The sequence below is a fragment of the Canis aureus genome, chromosome X, assembly GCF_053574225.1.
Source record: "Canis aureus isolate CA01 chromosome X, VMU_Caureus_v.1.0, whole genome shotgun sequence".
In the NCBI taxonomy this organism is placed as follows: Eukaryota; Metazoa; Chordata; class Mammalia; order Carnivora; family Canidae; genus Canis; species Canis aureus.
In genome coordinates, this window is record NC_135649.1 from 78557430 (window position 1) to 78584421 (window position 26992).

A 26992-nucleotide genomic window follows, 5' to 3' on the forward strand; every position below is an offset into this window, starting at 1 on the left:
CTGGACAGACATTTAGCAGGGTCCTTGGAGTAGGCTGGAACTCTATTCAAATCCTTACCTCACTATAAAGTTGCTTAGTGATATTAGGTGTTACCAATTTTGAGCTTCGGTTTCCTTAATCTGAAAATGCCTACTTTGCAGGGCAGTAGTGAAGAGGAAGTGAAAGAAGGTATGCAACAATGCTTGGTACACAGATAGGTGGTCTAAAAGTGGTACCCATTTATAGTAATAATGGGAATAGTAAGCCAGAAAGAATAGGAAGGAATATAGATGGGTAAAAGCATCAACCAAATGAACTGATCTTTTGTTTTTATTTTTGTTTTTGTTAGAATACTCCATCTACTATGGGCTACACATCAACATGGATTTCTTCTCTGTCCCAAATCCGTGGAGCTGTCCCAACCTCCATGCCACAAGGACTCCCACTCCCTTCATTTCCTGGGCCATTATCATCATATGGAATGCCCCATGTTTGTCAGTATAATGCTGTGGGGGGGCCAGGGTACCCAGTACAGTGGGTAGGAATTTCAGGAACACCACAACAGTCTGTAGTAATTCCTACTCAATCTGGGGGACCATTCCAGCCAGGAATGAATTTACAGGCATTTCCAGCTTCATCAGTGCAGAATCCATCTGCAATCCCTCCTGGTCCCAAATGAATCAGAGTAGATGATGAAGAAAAGGGAGATTTTTTCAGAATTATTTTCAGGACACCTAAGATACTAAACGTTCTTCTTCTTGGGTTCTGCCACATTTTCCCTCATTTGAGTTTACTTTCCACTGTACTTTTTCATTCCATTGTGGTATTTTATATAGCTCATCATTCTGTAGAACTGTGCAGTTTGTACATAGAACACTGCACACAGAAATGTTTTTTCACTGCAAATCCTATCCTCTTTGATACTTGATTTTTTAAAAAATACCGTTCAGAATGCTTTAATAAGCTCGGCTTGAGCATTACCATTTCCAGGACACTTTTCATGAATTGCTGAGAAGCCCCCATTTTTTACTGCTGCTATCTGCAGCTGGATGATACTTTAAAATGTATAAAAACTATTTAAATTGATATTCCCCAAACGTGGACGAAGTGAGACCCTCCAAAAGCTGGAGTCTTATGGGATTCTTCACATGTTTATCTTAGGTTTACTTTCACAGAAGGCAGGGTAACTTACTGCAGGAAACATTTTGGTATATAAAATTAGAATAACTTTGTCAACCAATATAGACCGTGAGCCCTTTTTAATGTGATTTTCTTCCCGTCTTCACAGCAGGAGGAGTGAAGCCTTGTTTTAGGTGAGGCGGAGAGAAAGGAAAAAACAGAACTGTAACAGTTCCTTGATTCTGCAGATACTGTAGCTGCTTTAGGATTTCAATAGTAATTCAAAGCAGCTATCTCCTTGTTTCTCATGTGCACACTACATTGTTTTGGGGCATCTGAGAGGCATTGGTTTGACTTGCATTCTTTTGCAAGGGATATATTGCAGCTGATATGAATCTCATTTTGGGGGAATCTTTGTATTCCTAACAAAGAGGATTCAAGTTACACCTCTCAATCCATTCTTCTGAAGTAAAATGTACTTGACAAGTTGGTTGTAGGTTTTGAGACTTACACATGAAACACTGGCTTTACAGGGTTCTAAAATGTGGGGTATACACTGTCCTGCAGTGAGATAGTAGACCCTCGAAGGACACTATTTAAGTTGCCCTTAGCTTCTTTTTTTTACTACAATTTTTTTAGTTGTTATAATTTCTTATTAGTATATATAGCATCCTAGATGATTTTAGATCTTATGATTTTGGCAGCCTCTTTAAAATCTGAGAGAGATTACTGTCAAGTTGCACTTTACTGGGTTTTATCCAGTTTTAGGAGGAGGTGAGGCAGTGTCAAAATACACTTTTGGCTTTCGAGGAGGTTAACTATAATAATCTTAAAAGGCTAGTCACAGAGTTACCTAATGTTCAGTCTGTGAAACCCAAACAGAATTCTTAAATGGTATTAATCAACTACCACATATACATGTTTAAAATACTTTCCACTCTGAAAATTTCAAGCTCAAATTTCTAGTACACATTTACCTGATAATGAGCTGTCTACTGGTAAACATTCCAAAATTTCACCCAACATTTCTTTTAACAGATTTTCCTCCATATTCCCCTAAAATTTTTACCCCAAGAGCTTGCCAGGTAATGAGGAAAATTTAATAGGTATACATTTTTTTTTGCATAGCCTACTTTGTGACATTCAGTACCCTTTTTCAAAAAATGTGTCTAATATTGCTTAGCTAAGGATCACACTAAATATCATAAAGATTGATTCTGTCATTATCCTTTGGGGTGTCTAAGGCAGCATTTTCAGAATTACCGTTTATAAGAGTCACAGTTTCTTTTCATAAAACATACTCTGGTTTGGGTGATTCTTTCTAAATCTTATGTACAGATTCTTCAAATTTCTTCTACAGTATTGGTTTTCAAGTTGCAGTGATTTTAGGACATTAGCATTAATGCAAATGCTTACATTGCAGTATTTTCCATGTGTACAAAAACAATGCACCTAAAATCCGTAATTCTTTAAAACTGCTCATGTTTTATTATAATAGTTGGTTTTGTGTAATTACACTAAGACTTAATACCTATAAAGTGAAAATCCTGCAGGTTTTAAGATCCCTTCTCTAGATGTAATCTTTTTAAACCGTGTACCCCAGGATGAAAAAACTTCCATGGATGACATGCACAATTACATTTATTATTGGCTGCTCTACATCAAATGTCCCACATTTTGCCACCACTTCTGTTTTATGTATAGCCTGCAGACTTTTGCAGTGCCTTGTAATATTTAGAATCTTTTCAGATTTTTTTGCTGGAAAGAAAAGTAGTCTTCTAAAGTTTGAAGATGGTGAATAGTGTACTGCTGTCTCCGTGCTGACTGCAGTAGTTGGATTAACATATGTTATGTATATATTATGTATATGTAACATGTATAAGTTTAAAGATACAGAAAAAGTGAGTTTGTGCAGAAATTAAGAAACGGTGTTACATCACTGTAGGGTTTTTTTTCCCCCATTACTTAAATGTTGATTCAGATTATAGTCACTTTGTGAATATTGGCTAGTTTTTTATCTAGGGGTTTTGCATTATTTCATAATTTTGTGAACTCATATAATAGTGCTGTTTTCATCCTTGCTGAGGTGATTTTCCTCCCCAGAAATAATTAACTCTTGAGGTGAAGCTCAGAAATTCCCTTCTTACTTAACTATGAGCCTACTATATAACAGGAGCCTTCTTCCCATTTCCAAAAAAACACACAAACCTGTCCTTTTCATAGGAGAAAAACAGTTGTACTAAAGTACCCTGCTTGTAAAGTTTATTTGGGGGATAGTCTCTATGTTCAACCACCATGTTTACTTCTCAAAGTACAAGTCTGACAATAGTACTGTATCTCCATATGTGGCAATGTGAGCATTTCATCATGAAGTACATGCTGCTATGTTTGTGAAGTTGGGTGTAACATCATAAGACTATGAAACCAGTATTGGTATAAATCTAATGAAAATAACCCTATGTATATTTGTAGCAGTCTTGAATCTCTATTTAAGGTAATTTGCTGTAATATAACAAATATCCATTTTGTTTTTCATCCTTTTCTTGCCAATTTTATATCAAGCATGAATTCTAATGGTTTGACAGCAAAATTATCTGTGAAAGTTTAAAAGGCACTTTTCCGCTGTAATTTTTGGATTGAGTGTGGAGTGTTATGTGCAGTATGATGGGATGTATCATTTTAGAACCCCAGATTTAATTCCAGTCCAGTTACTTTTGTTTATCTACCTCGTTTTCAGTACAGAAGTGAACACTGCCTGTGAAACTTGCTTTTTTTTTGCCTTGATTCTCAGTATACTTTCAGGTTATAAATCTGGCCTGCCTCCTAGTCCCAGTGCTAACCATGAGTTCGAGTTGAGAGGGACCATCACTCTGCCACCAATCTGTGTTTAAGTGATAAGAGCCATGTGCCTCTGCAGAATAAGCTTTGGGGATTTGTGGATGACAGCAGAGAAGTAAATCCAGCTGGTGGCAATATAGGACTTGATTTAAGGGTCAGTCATAAAATAAATGCTAAGAAAGTATCTAAATTAGACAGTCCAGTGCCTGTAACTTTGCATCTTTTATTAAAGATGCATTTCTTGTCCGTGTGCCTAAAGGGCTAAAGGTTGAAATTGCTTTAACTACCACAATGAAATATTTGATAAATCCTATAGCAGTGGCCTGTCATTCAGCATACTGGTAGGTACTTGCAGTGGCATTTTGTTACCTTAAAATGGCTATATGCTTTTAGTTGAATTGTAGTTGGTGGTAACTGTTTATTTGATCTCTAAAGTTTATTGGAGGCATTGACTTTTTTCTTTGTTGTCTTTTCTGAATGATGAAATGATGCATTCCTTTTCTTTTTCCAGAAAACCTAGCTAATGTTTATAAGCCACATGCTCCTTGTTTCACATGTTTACTGTAACACTACAGCATATTTAATGTTAGCAAAATACTGTATTTCAGGCTTCATGCACAAATACATTCCTGAGGTTTATTTGCCATCAGTTTGAAATTTGGTTATTTAATCTTCTGTTTGGTTTAGAAAAACTTGAGATTTGAGGTGGTGTGCAGGTCATTTTCTAGAATAGATTGTTCATTTTTTCATTCTGTAGTGTACTGGGGACTTTTTATCCCCCCTTTGTTTTGAAGGTGAACCAGAAAGGGGGTATGTTGTAGAAAAGGCCATTGATTTGATAAATATAATTTCTGGGATTCAGTTTCTTTTAAAAACAATCCAGACTGTAAAATTGTGACACTCAAACTTGGTAAAATCCTTTGAAATTGGTATGAAATTTTGTTGGAGCCAAATGCTTTCAGATCATCATGGAAGTAGTCTTTGTATATGAAGGATGAACACAAACATTGGTCAGGGTCCTTGCTAGCTAACATAGGCAGGGGCCTGGGATAGTGGCTAGGTTACACTGAAGTTATTTTCAACTGAGATAGTTGAAAGAGTGTACAAACCAACAGCTTCCATTCTGGAAGGTTTTCTTTTAATTTAAAAAAAAAAACTCAAAAAGGCTAAAGTCAAGCAAGAAGGGAAAAGAGAAACTGGGCCCTTGAAAAAAAATGTGCGGGTGTAAAATAAACTCCTAAATGTGTGCTTGTCATCCTTTTAGGTTTTTGTTTTTGTTTTTTAAGTTGCATTTCTTTTTCACTATAAGCTAAGATTTCAGATTGAGGTTTGTGGTCCAGAACATACCCTCAGCAGAAATAGTGACTGATCGGAAAGTGCAGTTGTTCAAGGTCTGTCATGCTCAATCTCTTAAAGCTGTCATTTGTTTGATATGAATATTAAGCATGTAGACCTAGTGCAGCATGGGAGCCACTCAGGAAGTTTATGCAATTAATAAACTTTCATGCATAATTTACTATGAAGTATGCAGACTTTCAGCCACTTCTCTACACTTAACATTTAGTTGTATATGTGAACTCTCCTTTCTTAATTGGGGAATGTAGCATTATATAGAATGTTGTTAAACTCAATTTTAATCCTTCTTGACATTAACTTTTTTTTTTTTTTTTTGGTAAACCAAGTGATCTGCCTTTAAGCAGTTGTCTGTTTTTGGTTCTTTGAAACTGTGATTTTTATTTCATTTGTACCCAGCCATTGTAAGTATTTTGTTTTGTTTCTTGGAAATTTTGTTTTGAAACGAAAATAAAGGCTGTGTTATAAAATGAGTATGCTATCTTATTAAAATGCTTTCACAGTCACTGCAATCACCTGTCTTAAACTGATTCTTCATTTATCAAATGTAATTTAGCAGATTTAAAAAATGTAGTCCTAAATAAATAAAATCTTAAGAAAAAAAAGTGCAGCCCGGTAGCTCAGCAGTTTAGTGCCGCCTTCAGCCCAGGGCCTGATCCTGGAGACCCGGGATTGAGTCCCACGTTCAGACTCCCTGCATGGAGCCTGCTTCTCCCTCTGCCTGTGTCTCTGCCTCTCTGTCTCTCTGTCTCTCTGCCTCTCTCTCATGAATAAATAAATAAAATCTTTAAAAAAAATTAGTCCTATAAATTATGCTGGCTGAACAAATTAACCAAGATAATCAAGATTATCTCTTGATGTATACAGCTCTAGCAAAAATTGAGTTGTACCTCTTCTCCACTCTTATTAAGGAACTATACTTGTAACTGTCACTATGATTTTCTGAGTATTTATTGTGTTATCTAGACTTTTACTTGTGATAGTTTTAATTTCAAAACAATCCTATAGGCTAAATCTGTTACTGTCTCTACAGAGAAAATTAATGTATCAGAGAGATTAAAGAATTTGCCCTGGTAATATAGCTAGGAAATGGTAAAGCCTGAATCCAGAACCAGATCTGACTCCCAAGCTCATGGGAAAAACCCCAGGCCACACACTTCTTGGATATACTGTAAAGAAAAATAATGCAAATACATTTACAATAAGTCTTCATCTATTATTAGGATTAGTATGTACTCTTTTTAACATATCTTTCATTAGGTTGTAGCCAGTGCTTGTTTCATAATTTTAGGAGTAGAAGTATGTGTTTATGGTACAAATAAGGATTCAAGATGTGCCCTTTGCGCAAACTTATTAAGGAGATTTCCTTTCATATTGACAATGTATATGGTACACCCTTAGAAAAAATTACATTTGGAAACTTCCCTCCCATATTTCTCATTTACCACACCACAGTGACTTGGGAAACTGCCAAATGAGGTGCGATCACTTGTTCACTTTGATAACTTATTAGAATAGTGCATATGTTATGCAAACAGCCCTGGGGTAAGTTAGAAGCCTATCAAAAATATTTAAGATTAGCTGAGGATTTTATAAATATTTTTTTAAAATCTATTACCTTGATATATTGACCCAGTAATGCTGAGGCATTCTATCTTAGATGATCCCTAAAGGTAGGATACAAGGTACATAGTGGAACAAGCATGGCATGGGTTTTGATTCACAGACCTCTCAAACCTCCATTTTCTCATTTGTAAAATGAGGTGGTTGTATTAAATGAGATCTGTAGAAGCAGCTATGTCTGTCCCTAATGAACTAATTGTGTTTATTGTGAGATATCTCTCTCCGGTGACTTTCACACTAAATTTGTAATTAGGAATCAGGCTGGTTTGGAAATTGGCCCTCATTCTTACTACAGTTAATACAGATATACTTTTTAGAGTGCAGCAGACCTGGATTTGTAGTCTAGCTTTGTGAACTTGGGAAAACTGCTACACTTTTCCACCTCAACTTCTTTATCTGTAAAAAAAGGATAGCTGCCTTAGTTGGGCTGTTTCTAGACTAAATGATAAAGCATATAAAGGACTGGTACATAGTAGGTTTGCTCAAATAATAGTAACGACTACTCAAGGGACCTTACATTATCACTATTTTAAAAGAAGAGGAAACAGGTGACAAACTGAACCCAACCTGTGAGTCAGTGTGAGATTCATTGGTGGAAAAGATTAGGTATTGGCCCAAAAGGTGCTAGAGGATGTAACAGAGTGGGGGTTCAGAGGTGAACATGTCTATGTTGGGGGATAAGACCATATAAAACCCATGTAAAGTGTGCACCACTAGATAAAAGAATGAGATGGCAGAATTGTCTGGCCTAAAGAGTTTAGAAGGAGCTGAAATAGTAGTAGTCGGGGAAAAGAGGGTACAGTGTTACAACAGAAGCTCAAGACAGAAATAAAGGTGTACAGCATAGGTAATGGTCCAAATAGGAGCAGGACCTTGTGATAGATAAATGAATTGGACTAGCTCACATGCATGTTACAAATGAGAAAATAGCCTCAGGAATTTAACCAGTATTTGTAAGGTTTCTTCATCCCAGCTCAGAGATTCTCAACCCTGACTGCATATTAAAATCACCTGGGGAGCTATGTAAAGCACAGCAATGTGAATATACTTAACATTACTGAATTGTGCAGGTAAAAATGGTTAAAATGGTAAATTTTGTATGTATTTTACCACAATTAAAAAAAACGCATGTGTGTCCCATCCCTACAACCAGTATCGTTACATACACATATTAATGTAATTAGGGTTGAGAACCACTGTCCTTGTTTACTAATCAAATGACTTCCCTGCTTGCTACTAGCCAGTTGCTGGTTCAAGAAAAACAAGAAATATGGCAGCCTCATTAGACCTTCTAATGAACTATTTCCTATAACCATATGAGCTTATAGCCTCTCATACAGGCCCCAAGGTTCTGGGCAATAGAGAAAGCTAAGTGGGCCCCTTGCAGAAACTGAACAGCTTGTTGCTACTTGAGTGGAAGATATCAGAAGATTGAGTCCAATGTGAACTCTCCATACCAACTTCTTATGCTTCTTTCCACCTTTCCTGATAAGAATGAACATTAATTAGGTATGTACTGTGCCAGTTACTAAGCTAAGCACTCTACATCATTTAACCTCCACAAGCTTCTGAGGTAAGTATCATTACTATTTCCCTTCTAAGCTCCTCAACTGTCGAAAACTGCTTTCTCCCAGTGTCCAGCTTTATTCCTGGCATGTAGCAGGTACCAAATCTGTAGAATGAATTAATAAGTTCTTATTTCACAGATACAGTAAGGGATCAAGAGGCTAAGTAACTTGTTAGATAGCTAATAAGGAGTTGAACTAGTATTGGAATCCAGATCTTGGCTCCAAAGCACGCACTTTAACTACTATTCTGTGACATCTACTATCCCCTTCTGCTCTCAGGGCTTTGACCTATGTTATCTCTACCCTCTCTGGTCTATCCAGCATGAAGTTTCTCCTGTATTAGGTATGTTAAGACTCTTGTGTCCAAGTAATAGAAATCAATTTGAACAAGCTTAAGCAAAAAGAATTTATTATAAAGATGGTGGTGTCTCACAAAACCCAGGGATAATGCAAATGGGCTTTAGGAACAAATACATCAGGTGCTTGAATGCAGCCAGGATTTTTCATCTCTTCACCAACCAGCTCAATCCCAAATTCTCTGTGAAGGTACATAAAGAATGCTTCCTGCTGCAACCATGAGGATAAAGTAGAGAAAGGGTGCTGGGAAGACAAAACAATAGATGTTTACCTATACTCCTCCTCTTAAACTGCCCATAAACACATGCCACTTTCCCCACATCTACAATTCCAAAAACGCAAATACCTAACAATCCACGGCCAACTACAAGTCACATGCCCCTTCCTCTACTTCAGCGACAGTCTAAATGTGGCTCCTCTTGATCCTGCAACCTTTTGTAAACTTAACCACTACCAATAGATCTAATATGAGAAATAGATTAACCATGATCAAAATCCCCTTTTAGGAGAGGAGAGGGGCACACCATTATCAGCTACCAAGTCCAAATATGCACCATTTCCACCTGGATAGGAATAAAATAAATTACAGGCATAGAAAAACTTATGGGAGTCAATTTACTGATGCACCTTCTCACTTAACCAGTCTACTTGGGCCGAGGGCATGTTCTAGAAGAGAAGTGATTCTCAAATTTGAGAGTGCATTATAATAGTCACCTGAAGGTGAGACCTGCAAAAACTTTCTCAACACAAACAGTCCCTTCAAACACCTAGGTCAAGAGACTTGACCAAACTTTAGTATAGCTTCTAGAAGCCTAAGGCTAGTCCCTGAGATGACTCATTTCCCATTTGGAAAGCTCAGGGCTGTCAACAGAATTTATAGTTTGCTTTAGCCAACACTTAAAGATAGCCCCCTGACCTCCCATTTTTAGAGCATTTACTAAAAAAGGCTTACACCTGTGAGCTCTTCCCCTCCGTCCCCTCTTACAACTCAGAAAGATCTTTCTTAAGGACCTGAGAGCCATTCCTTTGAAATGTAATCATCAGGAAGGTTAGGCCTCTATTTCCCAGTCTCTGTAGGACAGCACCCTAATTTCCGTAAGTGCCAGCTAGCAGACCTAGCTGGCCTAATCGCTTTTATACTCTTGCCCACTCTTTGTAATTTTTCACTACCCTGACTCTACTTGAGCCCCTGCACCCTCCTTCATCCTCCCTCATCCTTCCTTTAAAATACCCAGTCACCTCTGCACAAGTGGGAACAGAGCCCAGCTTTTTCCCCAACTGACAGTAGTTACTGAATAAAATGTTTTCACTGCTTTTATTTCAAGATTTAAAAAAAAAAATTCTAGTGACCATGGTAAAATTGGTTTCAGGAGTAGAATTTAGTGATTCATCACTTATATATAACACCCAGTGCTCATCACAAGTGCCCTCATCACCCAGTTTTCACTGCTTTAACTAATGTCAGGTTTTGTTTATCTTTGACATTACTTAAAAACACAGATTGCTGGCCCCACTCACAGAGTTTGATTCTGGAGGTCTGAGGTGAAGCCTGAGAATTTCTAACAGTTTGTAGGTGATGCTGATGTGCAGGTCCAGGGACCATCCTTTGAAAATCACCATTTTGACTCATGGTCTCTATTCACTAGATATGATTTTCTAGTGATACAACTTCCTCAAAACCTCACTTGACTGCCTGTGGATTTCATTTGAGGGGACTCAGAATGCTAATAACAAGTCCAAGAACCTTGTCAAATTATAATCTTTGTTTTTTTTTTAAATTATAATCTTTGAATCTTAAGATCTACTAAAGGGAATAACCTGGCTCAGCCTGTTGCAGCTTCTCTTAGTACTCTACTGAATGACTTGGATTATTCTCCCTGGCATTCTACTCAAGCTATACCCAAGTTCAGAGGTTGGGTAGATAATAATAGGCTGAGTTCAAGGCTATGAAGTGTGTGTGTGTGTGTGTGTGTGTCTTTTAAAATATTTATGAGAGAGAGATAAGCAGACTCCACCTGAGTGCGGAGCCTGACGTGGGGCTTGATCCCAGAACCCTGAGATCACAAACTGAGCCAAAACTTAACTGACTGAGCCACCGAGGTGCCCTGCCTCTCTTTTCCGATCTGCTTTGGGCATGTTATACCTATTCTCTCTTCTTTGCATTTCAGCTGAATGTATTTACAGAGGAAAATATCATCACATTTGGGGATCTGGAGGACAAGGAATCTATGGAGGTTTAGACAGATAACCACATTCCAATTACCTAGATGCCAATTTCCTAATCAGTGAACATTTGAAATGAGAAAGTTCTGCTTTAAGTTAGCAAAGCCCATGAACATCTGACACTCAGCAATTGAAGATCTCTTGATACAGGCAGAAGGGCTGCTCTGTTTAGAGTCCTGAGAGTAATAAGCAACTGCCTCACTGCCAAATAACACAAAATGCCAACTTCCCATTAACTGATGTGGGAGATCACTAATCTCTGCCAGTTCCATATTTTGGGATCTATAAATTGCCACACTCCATTTCTCCTATCAGTTTTTGAAGGGATTTTTTTTCATCATAAGTAGTTTCTAATCCAATTCTGTCTTAAAAGTAATAATAGTAAGGATATGGGGTTGCCTCACAGAAACCAATGACCAAGAATGCTTCAGGAATGATACAGAACCTGGAACTTAAACACAAGACTATATCTCACTTCTGTGCTGAGAATCTGCATTTTTCTTCCCTTTCTATAGAGTACATTTTACTTCTTTCCCTCTGGTGGTGAAATTGCTGACAGCTTCCAAGTTTTATGTTTAGAGAAAAACTGATCTCTCTGGTCCAATTCCAACTTTCCAGGGAATGAGATTCTGATTGATCCAGCTTGGATTGTCTATCTTTGACCCATTCAGTTATGGTTATATGAACTAGAAAACCTCTATTCTTTCCATCTTTCATCCCTTTGAGCCACTGCTCTCTCCTTTTACTAAGAGTTATCTATGTGCACTGCTTCACCATCTATTCTTTGCCAGTATGGCTTGTTCTATCTGCACTATTCTTTCATGATAAATTCCTTTATGGAGCTTGAAGCATTTTCAGCTTTTGCATCCTGATAGACTGTTCTCAGACTTTCATTTATCTGGACTACTCTTGGGTTCTGCACTTTTATATTCTAACTTGGCCTACCATTATCTCCCATCTTTCATTATGTTCCAAGCCAGGTCTGGCTACACTACTCCCTATTACAAACAGATCTTCTATTTTGCTGTCCTCCTGCTAAAAGAGTGGGCCCTAAAAGCCAGTCAGAAGACTGATGCTACATCAGAATCAACTAAAAAGCATGCTGAAAGTCTATTTTTCAAAAGATTATGATTCTGTACGTCTGGAATTGTAGCCCTTGCAGTTATTCTGCAAGAGCTCCCAGATTCACAATGAGGTTTGGAAACAAAGGTCCAAACTAAAAGACACTGTAGCTCTGTGACTACCTTGCAGTTTAATTTGTGTTGGTGCTTATTTCCCAGACCAAAGACGTTCTGGAAAAAAAAAAGTGATAATTTCACTTTGTCTCTGCATTGCCTTGGGCAAATAAGTAACGTCAACTTCACTACTCATAAACTGGGGCCAACAACTCTTCGAAGAATTACGGTAGTTAAAAGTTAAGTAGAGTACTACAGAAATGTTGGTTACCACTTTTACGTTTCATGTGTGTCCCATCTCATTCATTAAAAGATACGCATATTATACCACCCCCCCCCCCCCCGGAAAATGCTCCCTCCTCAGATATTTTAGCGTTGTTTAGCTGAACTCAATTAATCCACTCTACTTCCTTTCCCATGGTGCATCACTTCTTCCCCCAAACTCCTTTTCCTGGGAAAGGCGGTAAACAGCCTGAAGCAATTCGGCGGATGCAGGGAGTTGGGATTGCAAATCCTAAACACGTTTCACGCCCCGTCACCTCGAGTCCTGTGAGGGCAAGGGCAGAAAGGGTTGGTAATCTTGTTCCTCGACTGCATCCTGAGGCCATAAAGAAGACTACAACTCCCAGGATGCCCCCTCCGCCCCGCCCCACTATCCCTCCCCCAAGCTAGAAAGCGTGTACCATAGAGAAGACGAGGCAACATGGCTCCCGGAGGTGGAAGGAAGAGGCTTCACCCCTTTTGAAGCGGTGAAGATCGGCCAGAGAGGGGGGAGAAAAAAAAAGAAGTCACTAGAGCCCGTCATCGCTTTTATCCTCCTAGCCTCTCCTGAGTCCGGTCGGCCTCACCCCTCCTCCCCACTCCGCCCTCGTCCTCTCGCTCGTTTCCCCCCTCCCCCTCAGGATTCCTTTTCCCACCCCCTCGCCCCCTGCGGAGTGCGCACGCGCCCGCCCCCAGCTTCGCGCCCAGATCGCCGCCTAACCTGCTCGCGCAGCCGCCGTCTCGTCTGCCCACCGACGAAGCATGGGCGTCCAGGGCTTCCAAGAGTTCCTGGAGAAGCGCTGTCCCGGGGCCGTGGTGCCCGTGGACCTCCTCAAACTCGCGCGCACGGTCTCGCGCCAGCAGCAACAGCACCAGCATCGTCAGCTGCCGCCTACGGCAGCGCTAGCACCCGGGGCTCCACGCGCCGCCAGAGGCTCCGCACCTCTGCAACCGCCGCTCCCGCCCGCTGCCTTGGGTGCCTACTCCGGGGGCGCGGGGCCGACTCGTCACCATCACCCCGCTCACCACTTCCACCACCAGGGCCAGGCGCACCCTGGGCTGCACCCGCCACCACCGCCGCTTCCCCCTCCGCTGCCTGGGGCCCGGGTGCTTGTGGACGCGGGCTCGGCGCTTCCGCGGCTTTATGGTGGCTACCAGACGGATTGGGTGTGTGGCGGCCAATGGAACGCCATGCTGGGCTACTTGTCAGCGCTGTGCCAGGCTTGTGCCTATCCCGGCGGCGACGGCCTGGAGCTGGTGGTCATGTTCCCCGGGGGCCTTGGAAAGGACCGGCTGGCCGAATGGGGCCGTCGGTGCCAGGCCGAGCGGCAGACAGCGCAACTGATCGTGGGACACGTGGGCAACAAGGGCACCCCTCCTCCACGGGCCTGGTTCCTGCCACCGGCCTGCCTGAGCCACTGCGTGAGGCTAGCACTCATCCGCTTCCGGGTCAAGGTGAGGGAGGGGCCGGATCTTAAATAATATGCCCACACCTATTCCCTCCCAGCTAAACACCTAACCACCCACCCACTAACCTGCTCCCCATCTACTCGCTCACCGCCTTATCAGCTAATCCACTTGCCTAACTATCCTTTATCATTCTATCCATCTACCCACCCTTTCATACCACCTCATACCAATTTGCCCACCAACACAACCACATCTCTACTCATGTCATCCCAATAACTCCCTTTACCTTCGTTTATCCAGTGGCCTATCCCAGGGTTTTAGCCGAATTTCTTTTGTCGCCCCATCTTTCTCCTGCTGTCTTCTGCCTTATGCTGAAATGGCTTTTTTCCAAATTTTACCAGTTGGTACCTCTGTATGTCTCCTTCCAACCTTGCAGCAAATCAAACATGTTAATCGAATACCTTTCTAGATCTTTCCCCACCATTTGACCCTGTCCGCTTTTTTTTTTTACCTCTGTATTCAGCCTTTTTTCACTTCAACATGCTATCTCCTCCTGCCTTAGCCTAAACAAATAAAAAACCCACTGATTCAGTCACTGTTCAACAAATATTAGACCACTGAGAGAGGGATTTAAAGGACATGTGAGACATGATTTCCTGCCCTTGGAAAATCAAGTATATAAACATGAAAGATTTATTTAATGGTTTAAGTGTATGTGATTATGCTTTTACGATACAGACTGTAAGTACAGTATCTGCTTTGTGTGTGTTGGGGGATATCTGTGGGCTAAATGGGTCAGGGGAGGGAGGCTTCCTTGAAGAACTGGATCTCTAGTTCTACAGGGTTGGGTTGGATTTGAATGAGTTACAGGTTTGGGAGGGCTGCTTTATGTGGGAGAAAGAAAATGAGCGGAAGCAAAAAGGAATATGCATGTCAGGCCCCATGGACAGTTAAGTCCAATCTCTGCATGTAGTTGGTCACTGCATATGGGGTCTGGGGAACAGCTGGGCAGCAGCATCTCCAGTTCTTGGCACCACTCCTATTGCTCTGTTGCTCTCCCATACTCTTAGGTTTCAAGTTCTTACGTGTGGGGAATACCAAGGCTTTTGAGAAGTAAAGGAGGTGGGCAGGAAGAAGAAAAAGTAGTACAGGGTTGGGTAGGACAAAACCTCAAACCCATTTTCCAACCAAGGCTCTTGGGTATGTGGTCACAATTAGAAGACAGGACAGGGAATTGTGAGCATCATAAAGAAATTGTCCTGGGTAGAGTAATGTGGAAGGAAAACTCATCTGAGAGACTATAAAGACCTGCAACAAGCTTGCAGTGGTCAGAGAGTTTGTGGCTACAAACTTCTGTCATGCTAGAACACCTTGTACATATTCTTAAATCTGTGCCTGGGTTGGATACAACATCCAGTAAAGAGCCATCTCAAATATACAAAGTAAGAAAAAATAATATAGCAGGCATTCATTTGTTTTCCCTCAAGACTGAACATTTTTCAGTAGATTCTTCATTCATGACAGTTCTTTCCATTTTGTTTTCATTGCTACCACTCGAGCTTTAAGGACTTTTTAACTCAGTGGCATTATTAACCTGGTTGCTGGTGACAATGACTGATGGAATGCTTATTTTGTGCCAGGTGCTAATCTATGTGCTGTAACAACAAAATTTCTTTCATTTGATCCTCACAATAACCTGTGAAGCAGTATTATCCCTGTTATCCAAATGTGGAAACTGAGGCACAGGAGGTTTAGAAAGTTGCCCAAAGTCACCAAGCAATAAATGGCAGAGCTGAGGGATCCCTGGGTGGCGCAGCGGTTTGGCGCCTGCCTTTGGCCCAGGGCACGATCCTGGAGACCCGGGATCGAATCCCACGTCGGGCTCCCGGTGCATGGAGCCTGCTTCTCCCTCTGCCTATGTCTCTGCCTCTCTCTGTGACTATCATAAATAATAAATTTTAAAAAAATGGCAGAGCTGAGATTTTGAGGTTAATGCCCAGGCAGTCTGGCTCCAGAGCTCATGCTCTTAACAATGGTGCTCTAAGATGAATCTTTCTAAAGTGCCAATGTGATTAGATCATTCCCCCTACTCACCTAAAATCTTTCCTGGTTCTGGATAAAGACAGGTCTGGGTCATTAATTTATTTCATTTATTGCTTGCTGTAGACTAGGTACTATGCCTGTTGCCAGGGGTTAAGAGGTTAAAAAAAAAAAGGAATCCTTATACTTAAGGAGGTCAGTTTAGTAAAAGACAAAACCAAGTTGCAGATATGATACTGTGAGCTAATTGCAAATGATGAAAAATATGGCCCTTACAGGGGGCATGGTTAATTCTGAGTGAGTGTTTAAAAGTTGGGAGAGGCTTCACGGTTTGGTGCTTAGCCATGAAGAGGGCTGGGAAGGATAGTTTGGGTAGTGGACAAAGGTGTGGAGACCTAAAATGGCCAGCCATGAGATCTGAATGGATTTTGATTGTAGGTTGGCAAGAGAGCTAAACACTAAGTGTGGATTTGTGGTTTCCAGACTTTTTGTTCATGCATCCCATCAATCAAAAGTTTTGAGAAGCAGCCTTAATATGGCCTACCAAAATTCTCTATCGCACATTATTTAATTTTTAAAATCCCAGCAGTTCATTCTAATAAGATAGATTAGATAAATGGATTGATAAGGCTAGTGAAAATGGAGGAATCTCACTGCAAAATTTCAACTTTGCCATATGTTTGAAGTTTTTCATAATAGGATATTGGGGAAAAATTCCCAAAAGTCCTCTTCAGTCCTGAGAACTACCATTTGGGGAATATATAAATCTTGTTCCCTATGCTAGATTGTAAACAAATTCTTTCATCTTTTCATATTCTCCATAATGTCTTGTATATTTTAGGTTTAGGATACATTCTCTTAGGAATTCTAAGAGAGTGGTTTATAAGAGTAACTTTTAAAAAGTGTGTAGTGTGGCTCAATCTAGTGGATTTAAAACTGGCTCCAAAGTCACATGTAGTAAGGTATCTGTAGTTGTTACAATGAATGAAGTTCTCTTTTCTGGTTCTGGTTGGTGATTTTTGTTGTTGGAGTGATGGAGAACTTCCTTCCTGGTTTATAGTACAGACTTAAAAGTTATTGGTTAATAACTGATCATGGTTTGCCTTTATAGAGGAGTGTGTTCCACTGTCTTTAAGATAGCAGTTTTTCACTTGGATGATCTGTATGGGTCCCGTTTCTTTTGACTGAACTGCTAGTGCTTCAGAACAAAACTTACTACTGTATTTCTCCTCCCCTTGGTTTTATTCTTCAGCCTAGACCACAAAATGGGTCTTTATTCCTAATCTCATTTTCTTTTTTTTTTTTTTCGTTTTTTTTTTTAATTTTTTTTTTCAATTTTCATTTATTTATGATAGAGAGAGAGAGAGAGAGAGGCAGAGACATAGGCAGAGGGATAAGCAGGCTCCATGCACCGGGATGCCCGATGTGGGATTCAATCCCAGGTCTCCAGGATCGCGCCCTGGGCCAAAGGCAGGCGCCAAACCGCTGCGCCACCCAGGGATCCCTAATCTCATTTTCATATCGATTTTTTTATTTATTTATGAGAGACAGAGAGACAGAGACAGAGAGAGGCAGAGGCAGAGACACAGGCAGAGGGAGGAGCAGGCTCCATCCACGCAGGCAGCCAAACATGGGATTCGATCCCAGGTCTCCAGGATCAGGCCCTGGGCTGAAGGCAGTGCTAAACCACTGAGCCACGGCCGCCCTCCTAATCTCATTTTCATTTGTAACAGAGAAAATAAAGGTGGAGTGATTAAATAAAAGATAAATTGCTGGGCTGTTTAGCTTTAGACAGTTTGAGACTTCCCATTAAACGAGTCAATGTATATTGTTGGCTTGAATTTTGTCATTTGTTTGGTTTCATTGGTATGTTCTGCAAACCTTTATAAGTGGTAATTGTCAATAGCAGGAAAATTAAGTAAACTGACAAATTGCTAGCCTGATCTCTTCCTAAGGGTCTCAAAAGTCGAGCAGCCAAAAGCAGTTTTAGAATGTAGTCTGGGAGATGACATGGGGGTGGCTCTGGGGATGATTGCTTTGTTTTAATGGTTAATATATATTAGAAAAAAAGAAAACACATCAAACGCACCTCTTCACAGTTAATTCTTTAGAATGGGACCAATTAAAGAAAAATTAGTTGGTTTAAAGAAAAGTATTAAGTTGCAGTACTTGGATGTGGCAGAAATCATATTGGTGGTAGGTGAACAATCCAAGTTTTGAAAAGTCTGACCAAGAGCTGGTGTCTTTTTATGCTTTTGTATAGCATACGGTATAGCAATGGCTGCTATGGTTCTGGGTTATTTATTTATCCTCAGTCATAGACACATCCTGATGATACTTCTTAGGTCCCTAATGGTAGGAAAAATGATTTTTTTTAAGGTTTTTATTTATTCATGAGAGACACAGAGAGGGAGAAGCAGACTTCCTGCGGGGAGCCTGATGTGGGACTCGATCCCAGGACCCCGGGATCATGACCTGAGCCAAAGGCAGATGCTCAAGAGCTGAGCCACCCAGATGCCCCAGAAAAATGCTTCTAATAATAATAATTATTACTAATAATATTATTATTAGTAATAATTATTACTACTTCTTGAGTTCCAAGTTGTACATAAAGTGCTTTTTATATATCTCATTTATTCCTCACAAGCTTGCAAGAATGCACAGTATTCTTCCCCATTTAACAGTTGAATAACTGAGGTACAAAGAGGTGGGATGATTTTTTTTGGTCTGTACAGTATTACATGCTGGGTAAAAATCCTTGTTCTGAGTCTGTGTTGCTCATAGTCCCTTTCCACATTTCTACCACACTATTTCCTTCTTTTTGTATATTCCTGCGTAAGATTGTACACTTTTATTGGCCAGATAATATGCATAAATACAAGAAGAAAAACAATAATAAGTCAACTTGTTGAGCACTTAGTTTGTTCCAGCATTGCTAAATGTACATTACTACCAATGTAAAGCACATGTGTAAGCTAAGTGCCAAATGAGTAAGTCATACCAATCTCTTTTTTTGCATTTTCAGTCTCTCCCTCTGGTTTCTTGCACTTACAACATAAACAAATAACCTTTAAACAACAAAAACTTTGCCTTTACTTTGTTATTCCCTTAAGTCATGATCCTTATCCCATTCTTCCCTTTTAGCCATTAATCATGAACAAAGAAGACTATTAATTCCCATTCCCTAGCCTGTTGTCACTTGATATCTGATGTCACCATTCTCAAGCTGCCACATCCATTTCCACTCTTACCCTTTCTTGGTCCTCTTTGAAATAATTAACACTATTGAGCCATGCATTCCTTGAATTGCCTTCCTTGGATTTCATAATGCTACTCACTTCTGATTCTCTTTGTAATTCTCTATTTCTTTCTCCTTTCCTAAGTTACTCTTCTCTGCCTGCTTCCTTAAGCTTTGGTTCTCTCAAAGCTTCTGTCCTAGTCATTTTATTCTATATTCACTTCCTGAGCAATCTTACCATTATTATGGCATTAAATATTAACTATATTCTGATGATTCCTATAGCTCTTTCCCTACCCTCAACCTGTCTCATGAGCTTTTTTTTAAGATTTTATTTATTTATTCATGAGAGAGACACACACACAGAGAGAGAGAGAGGCAGAGAGAGAGAGAGGCAGAGACACAGGCAGAGGGAGAAGCAGGCTCCATGCAGGGAGCCGGATGTGGGACTCTATCCTGGGTCTCCAGGATCACGCACTGGGTGGAAGGCAGGCGCTAAACTGCTGAACCACCCGGCCTGCCCTCTCATGAGCTTTTGACATATCTTTTCAGTTCTACTACTAATGTCTTATAGGTCACTTAACCTTAATAATATTCAAGATGTAACTCATTATCTTCTCCCAAAACTTGTTCTATTTCCAGTATTCACTTTTTCTTTGAACATTGTCTTTTATCTATTTCAAGCCAGAGATACTGGAGTCCTTAATTCTTCACTCTCCTGTCATATCCACTGTCATATCCACTTGGTTACCTAGTCCTCTCACTTCTACCTCAAAAATGTCTTCTGAGTTCAGCTATTCCCACCCCCATTGCCTTAGTTCAAGCTGCCATCATTTCTTATGTTAACCATGAAAATATCTTCACTTTTCCCTTTACCACTTCTGGGCTGTAATCCATCTTACACATTGCCATCCGGGATACCATCCTAAAGACCAAAGCTGACTTCATTGTGTGCCCAAACATACCGACTGGCTACTTTCTGCCTACCCTCCCAAGACCAGACTTTTCAGCATTGCAGTTGCCTTTTACAGTCTGATCCCAAACTCTCCAGGGTTACTTGGTGCTTACTCTGCCCACACCTGTTCCAACCATTGGTATGTCTCAACCATCCTGAATTTTTAGTTCCCTAGGCTTACAGAGTATTCTCATCTAGTGCTTTGCCTATGTTACTCTCACTCTTGGCATAGCAAATTACTACATGTTGCTCAAAAGTTATCACTATGAATCTTTTCCAGCCAGCCTGAATGATGTGCTACTCAAATGCTCTTTAATTACCTCTCATTTATTCTCTTTCATAGTATTTTCGTATCACTTCATTTTAGTTCTCTTTATTTCCCATGCTGTACATTACATCTTAAGAAGTTATTTATTTTATAAGATGAAGTTTGTGTATAATCCTCTTTTAATTGAATTCCAAGAGCGCAGGGATTTGCTTCTAGGGCTTGACACATTGTATACAATTATGGTTGTTGGGAGAGAGAGATTGGTTGATTGACTAACTGGGGAGCTTTAAAGGTCAGATAAGGAAGAGTTTAGAGCCTGTGTTTTATAATGTTATATATTAATTCCATGTAAATCAACTTAAATTCCAAATGGAATTTCAGAGCTGTTAAGTAAGTTTGGTAGCTGCCTAGCAATGTATTTATAGAATAAATCCCCTCTTGGTTGTGGTAATAATAGCTACCACATGGGCTGAGTATCTTACATAGATTCATTATGCCATTTAATCCTCATAACTATCCTCAGGATATGTATTAATCTCCCATTTTTTATGGCTAAAATAAAAACAGACTCAGCATAGCCACTGGCCTGAGGTTGCACTGCTAGAATGTGGTTGAGCCAAGATACAAACCTAAATATATTTGACACCAAAATCCTTTATCTTTAGCATATTATAAAACAATATAGTTGCATTTTAAACTTTTTCCAGAACATTTTTCTTATAATTAGTGTAGCATAATGGCTAAGATCTTGGAGCCAGATTGCCTGGGTTTAAATCCTTGTTCTCCTACCTACTAGCTATGTAAACAGGCAAGTTAACCTATCTGTGCCTCAGTTTCTTTATCTGGAAGATGAGGGTAGTAATTATACCTGCATCACACACTTTGTTGTGAGCCTTAAATGATTTAATGCAAGTGCTTAAAATATTACATGGCACATAGTAAGTGCTGCATAAATGCCAGCAACTATTACTTTGAACAAAATATCTTGTATGCCAAGTAGGTTGAACATAGATCATTTCACTCTCATGCTTTAAGATTAATATGGCGTGGCATACAGGGTCTTCATGATCTGCCTGCTATTCTTTGGCCTCATTTCATGTTTGTCTTAGTGAATGATTTTCAATTCAAGTAACATTTTTTGAGCATCTCCTTTTGCCAGACCCTATATACTAAGTACTATGAACAGTGGAATTCATTCATTCAATAAATATTTATTGGGCTCCTACTGTATGCCAGACACAATTCAAGATTGTGAAGATAAAGTAGTGAACAAAACAGATTTCTGATCTTATGAACTTTATATTCTAGTGGGGAGAACGGACAATAAACAAGATAAAAAGACAAAACTATGTAGTGTTTTAGATGGTATATAAGTGCTATCGAGGAAAATGAAGCAGTTGATAAGGGAGTGTTAATGTCAGGGGGATGCTCTCTCTCCAGGACCTTGTTGTCTGATAGGGGAGACAAGTACAAAAATACAGTAAGAGCCCTGAGGATCATTTTTCTAACCCTTGTCAGAAGCCTAAGGACATGGTCAGTGGAAGTAGCAGAACTAGGATTTGCATACCAGACACCAAAACCTTGCCCTTTTACCTATACTGTGAAGGAAATTGCAAAGGTAATGGCCAGGATAGCAAACTGGCAGCCCATAAGCCCACACATTTTTAAAAAAGAACTTCATTGATTTTCTACTGACCAGGAGCGTTTATCAGAGTCTGACATCAGACAGCAGATTTGGACTGAATATTAAGGCATCATCTAGTTGAATGATTTTTCACTTCCCTCTATTGCTTAACTTGCATTATATGAATGTATTTTTTCTTTGAAAAATATGAATTTGTTGCCAGCATTTTAAAAATTGTGAAATATTACCAAAAAGTCTGACTTTCCAACCACTTGTGAAATATTAGATCCTTTGGCAATACTGCCCCCTTTTGCTGAGCCACATGGGCTTCATTTATTGAATCTCTACCATTCCATGATGTCTCCCTGACACAGTGACCAAGTGCCTCTTGCCATTCGTGATAGCCGTCTTCTAACAATGGCTCCCAATGATCCCTGCCTTCGGTATTCACACTCTTGTGTAATCTCCCCCCATCCCTTGTCTGTGGGCTGGACGTAGTTACTTGTTTCTAATGAACAGACTATAACAAAGTGATCAGATGTCACTTTCAAGATTAGATTATAAAAAACTGTGACTTCCATCTTGTTTGCACTCTTTCTCTGGTTCTTGCTTGATCACTCTGATGAAACAAGCTGCCATGTCGTGAGCTGCCCTCTGGAGAGGCCCACCTGACAAACTGAGGGCAGCTTCCAACTAACAGCCAGTGAGGAACCGAGGCCCTTCAACCCAACAACCCACAAGGAACAGAATCCTGCCAACAGCCAAAAGAGTGAGCTTGGAAGTGGATCCTACTCCACTTGAGCCTTGAGATGACTGTAGCCCTGGCTAATACCCAGATTGCAGCCTGAGCCAGAGGACCCAGTTAAGCCATGCCCAAAAATATTATGAGATAATTAAATGTTTTTTTAAGCCACTGTTTTTGGGGTAATTTGTTATATAGAAGTAGAAATTGAAAACACCATTGATTGTTGTACTTTTTTGTAGTAGTTTTGATAAGCATGAACTATTTCTTGTACTCACATCTATGAAAAGTGACAAAAAATTATACAAGAAGGTCACATATTTAAAAAATTATAATTTTTAATTCAATGACAAGGGGTTTTTGTGCTGTAGTGAAAAGAGCAAATGAGTTGAAGTCTAAAGACTTGGATTCAGGTCAGTAGTTGGATATTGGGTAATTTATTATTTCATTTTGAAGACCTTCATTTATAAAATGGACAAGGAAATAATACCATGTTTCCCAGGACAGTCCAGAGAGCTACTGTATATAATGTATGTGAAACATACTTTATATACATGTCTGTTAGTTTATATGAATTTCAGTCTCTCCTGTGTTTCCATAATACTCTTTACATACTTCCATTGGCTTATACTATAATATCTTGTGATTATCTGTTATATGCAAGTGACTTGATGGAAGGGACCATATTTTATTCATCTTTCCATCTCCTTAACACAGTATTTGGGCACATAGCAAGTGTGCAAAAAGCTTTGGTTGAAAGACTGAACAGTTGTTTTGTTAGATAACTAATGACATTTTTGAAACACTAAGATATACTTAAAATTCTTAACCAAGATCTTTCATCTTTGGAAAACTTCCTCTTGCCAGTTCACACATAGGCAGGCATGTCTATAAAGAGGGCAGTTTCTACAGATAAGTCTTTATATAAGGTCAGTATGTAAGGCTTAAATTTGGTCTATTGAACAATTCTTAGCACAGCCAAGGCACCTGAACCAGAACTGTAAGAATAGACTAGTCCATCTTCTGGTTATTCTCATAGCACAAAGAATACACTTAAATCTACATACATTTTACGATGTAAGTAAGGCAAGAAGCAGTCATGGGGTTTGGGGCATTGTCATTTCTCTCTCCCTCTGTCTCTCAAATCAAAAAGCTGGCAATATCAACTGAAGTTCACATATTTAAAGGAAAGTTGGAGAGAGCGTATTTCTTGGTGAAAGTGATGAGTATTCCTCTATATCTAAATAAAATATGTATGTTGAAATACTGCAGTTTAAGACATCATTTTAAAATAAACCATTGTAAGAAATATGACCAGTATAAAAAAAGGAGTGCTGAAACAAAAAACTTTTAAGAGGGCTTGGAATTTTAATAGGCTGTGTTTTGGAATACAGACAGAACAAACGATATTGTTATGAAATGCATTTATATAGTTAAAGAATTTGCCAGGGCTTGAAAGTCTTTCTTAGTTGGTGTTTAAGAAAAGAGTGTCTGTTGAGCACAGCAGAAATTATATCATAAGCATTTGTAAAGGTAGGAAATACTGTTCTCAGGTTGTTAAAGATTGGTGGCTGAACATTTTTGGGACAAATTGGGTCAAGAATTTATTTGTGAAGTTTTAGATTGCAGCTGGTTACAAGAGATCTAAACACTACCCAAATAACTATACACTTAGCTATGTGCCTAGCCAGTAGTTTTCAAAGTATGGTCTCTGACCAACAGTACTATATCACCTGGAAACTTGTTTGAAATGTAGATTGGGGGATCCCTGGGTAGCGCAGCAGTTTGGCGCCTGCCTTTGGCCCAGGGCGTGATCCTGGAGACCCAGGATCGAATCCCACATCGGGCTCCCTGCATGGAGCCTGCTTCTCCCTCTGCCTATGTCTCTGCCTCTCTCTCTCTGTGTGTGACTATCATGAATAAATAAATAAAATCTTAAAAAAAAGAAAGAAATGTAGATTGGGGGATCCCTGGGTGGCGCAGCGGTTTAGCGCCTGCCTTTGGCCCAGGGCGCGATCCTGGAGACCCGGGATCGAATCCCACGTCGGGCTCCCGGTGCATGGAGCCTGCTTCTCCCTCTTCCTGTGTCTCTGCCTCTCTCTCTCTCTGTGTGACTATCATAAATAAATAAAAATTAAAAAAAAGAAATGTAGATTGTCAGGCCCTAGTCCAGACCTACTGAGTCAGAAACTGGATATGGGACTTGTCAATATGTTTTGGCAAGCTCTCTAGCTGATTCTGATACACCCTAAAGTTTGAGAACAACTGCACCTAGATAAAATTCATGTGTTAAGTATTTTGGTGGAATCTAGTTTTTTTTGGACTTGGAGCCTGTGACATTCAGAAATACCTGGATTTTGTGCGTTGAGGAAAACTTTAAAATTTTTATAGATCGGTCAAAATCATGACTACAGATGGTGCTTCTGCAGTAATGTTAATCTTGGACTCAGAATACTTCAATTTGAAGCAGAAACACTTCATAAGGACTTAAAGATTTTCATCGTGTCACTTCTTAGGGATTTAGTTTTTGTGCAAAAATGTTCAAAATGAATCATGTCAGGAACTAGTGATTAACATTGTGGTTTACACCAAACACAGTTGAACACTTTGATTTATTAGATGCATGTTATATAAAACTATAGTTTCTATAGTTTGGCCTAGTTGAGGCATGGTATCAAAGACACTGAAAAAAAAAAAAGAAGGAGGGGGGACTTATTTGGTGTCCAAAGGGCATTTGATGCACTAGCAAAGATTGAAATAAAGTTATTTGACCTGTTTGGTTGACATTGCAACTCATCCAAGCACTCTGAATAAAAGGAGGTTTATTCTAAAATAGCTTCACAAATGTATGGTTGTATTTGCTCATTCCTAGCAAAATTATGCCTTTGGGAAACTCATTTGGCAGGTGATAAACTGACTTACTTTCCTGTGCTGAAATTGAATTCCAAGAAATGAAAGTAATGGCCTGAACTACATCCCCAAAATTGTGAAATTGTCTGTTACATTCCGGGAAAGGCTCTCTGGTCTTTTATTTTATGAAAAGGAACTAATACTGTTCAGTTAGTCTTTCTCAATTAAGGTTTATGGCATGAAGGAGGAGCTACAGTGGAGATACTGAATTACTATGCTATGGTACTGAAAATGAAGCATGCTATTATTGGAACACCAGAATTCTACAAATATCTTGGGAGTTGTTACTATATATATATATATATATATATATATATATATACACACACACACACACACACACACACACACACACACCACTGTGCAAAATGTCTGTTAAGAAATGCCTAAATTTCTAAACAACTATTTTCCATTGTGAAATAGGATAAAATTATCATTCCCAATGAAAGGGCCAAAGGCTAAATTCTTTACTGAACATCCTAACCCAAAAATATAAGACCTAATATTGACTTCTTGGCACGTAAGAAACACCTCAGACTTCCTGTTCCAAGTTAAAGGGGAATAAATCACATACACAAATGTAATGATGAACTTTTTCTATTTTTGTGTTATTAATTTTTGAATTTTTAAAATGTAAACCCCAATATCTTGCATGTTTATATCATTAAGACCCACAGCATGGTTTAGTTTAAAAATTACATTTCTGGCAGTTGATTTTCTTAACCCAGCCCTTGAATGCATTTACAACCTTTGGTTCAAGGACTCTTAGAAATTTCTCACCGTCTTTGTCCTCTGCAGTTCCTGTCTTCCTTTCCTAGGTAACCCAAAGGCTACCTTAGACTCTTGTTCTTCTCTTATTCCTAAGGATACCTTGTATCAGGCTTTCTGATTTTTCAATCCTGAAAATTTGCTTTGGGCAGAAGAGGCATCTATACTGGTATCTACTTGTCTCAAATGATTTCCGATGACCTAGAGAGTAGTACATACTATAGACTTCATATCTACAAAATAAACAGGCTATAATTTATTTCATAACCACCTTTTCAGAGCCTGCATGTAAGTAATTTGTAAGTCTTACAATAAGGAATTAGCAAAATCTCCATTTTATAGATGGAGAAGCTAAGTGACTTCCCATGACTTACCCATCACTGGAGTTTAAACATATTTCCACTAGATAACTGAAATGCCTACTGTATCTTCTGATGATAAAGGTTATTCTCAAAGTAGAGTCTCTAGCCCCCTTATGAGCCACACCAGATTTTAAAAAATCTAATAGTAATTAGTAGCAGCATAATAGTAATTAAGGTT

At 39.4% G+C, this 26992-nt stretch overlaps 2 protein-coding genes and 1 long non-coding RNA gene across 10 annotated transcripts in view; 2 read left to right on the forward strand and 1 right to left on the reverse strand.

Annotated features, from left to right (window-relative positions):
* Nucleotides 1-5763, forward strand: part of WNK3 (WNK lysine deficient protein kinase 3) — a 159596-nt gene extending 153833 nt beyond the window's left edge. For all 4 annotated transcript variants that reach the window (XM_077889328.1, XM_077889327.1, XM_077889329.1 and 1 more), the window contains exon 23: nucleotides 330-5763. In XM_077889328.1, the coding sequence (XP_077745454.1) occupies nucleotides 330-659 (330 nt within the window). In that variant the 3' untranslated portion in view covers nucleotides 660-5763. The remainder of the gene's footprint in view (nucleotides 1-329) is intronic.
* Nucleotides 5764-8873: 3110 nt separating this feature from the next.
* Nucleotides 8874-14037, reverse strand: LOC144308387 (uncharacterized). The gene is made up of 2 exons (XR_013374849.1): nucleotides 13219-14037; nucleotides 8874-9081 (listed from the first exon to the last, which is right to left on the reverse strand). It is a non-coding gene; the product is annotated as an uncharacterized LOC144308387 (long non-coding RNA).
* FAM120C (family with sequence similarity 120 member C) overlaps nucleotides 12907-26992 on the forward strand; it is a 162732-nt gene continuing 148646 nt past the window's right edge. For 2 of the 5 annotated variants that reach the window (XM_077888781.1, XM_077888782.1), the window contains exon 1: nucleotides 12915-13952. In XM_077888781.1, the coding sequence (XP_077744907.1) occupies nucleotides 13260-13952 (693 nt within the window). In that variant the 5' untranslated portion in view covers nucleotides 12915-13259. Of the gene's footprint in view, nucleotides 13953-26992 lie in introns of all 5 variants that reach the window. The other 3 variants (XR_013374848.1, XM_077888784.1, XM_077888785.1) reach the window with 3 other exon arrangements.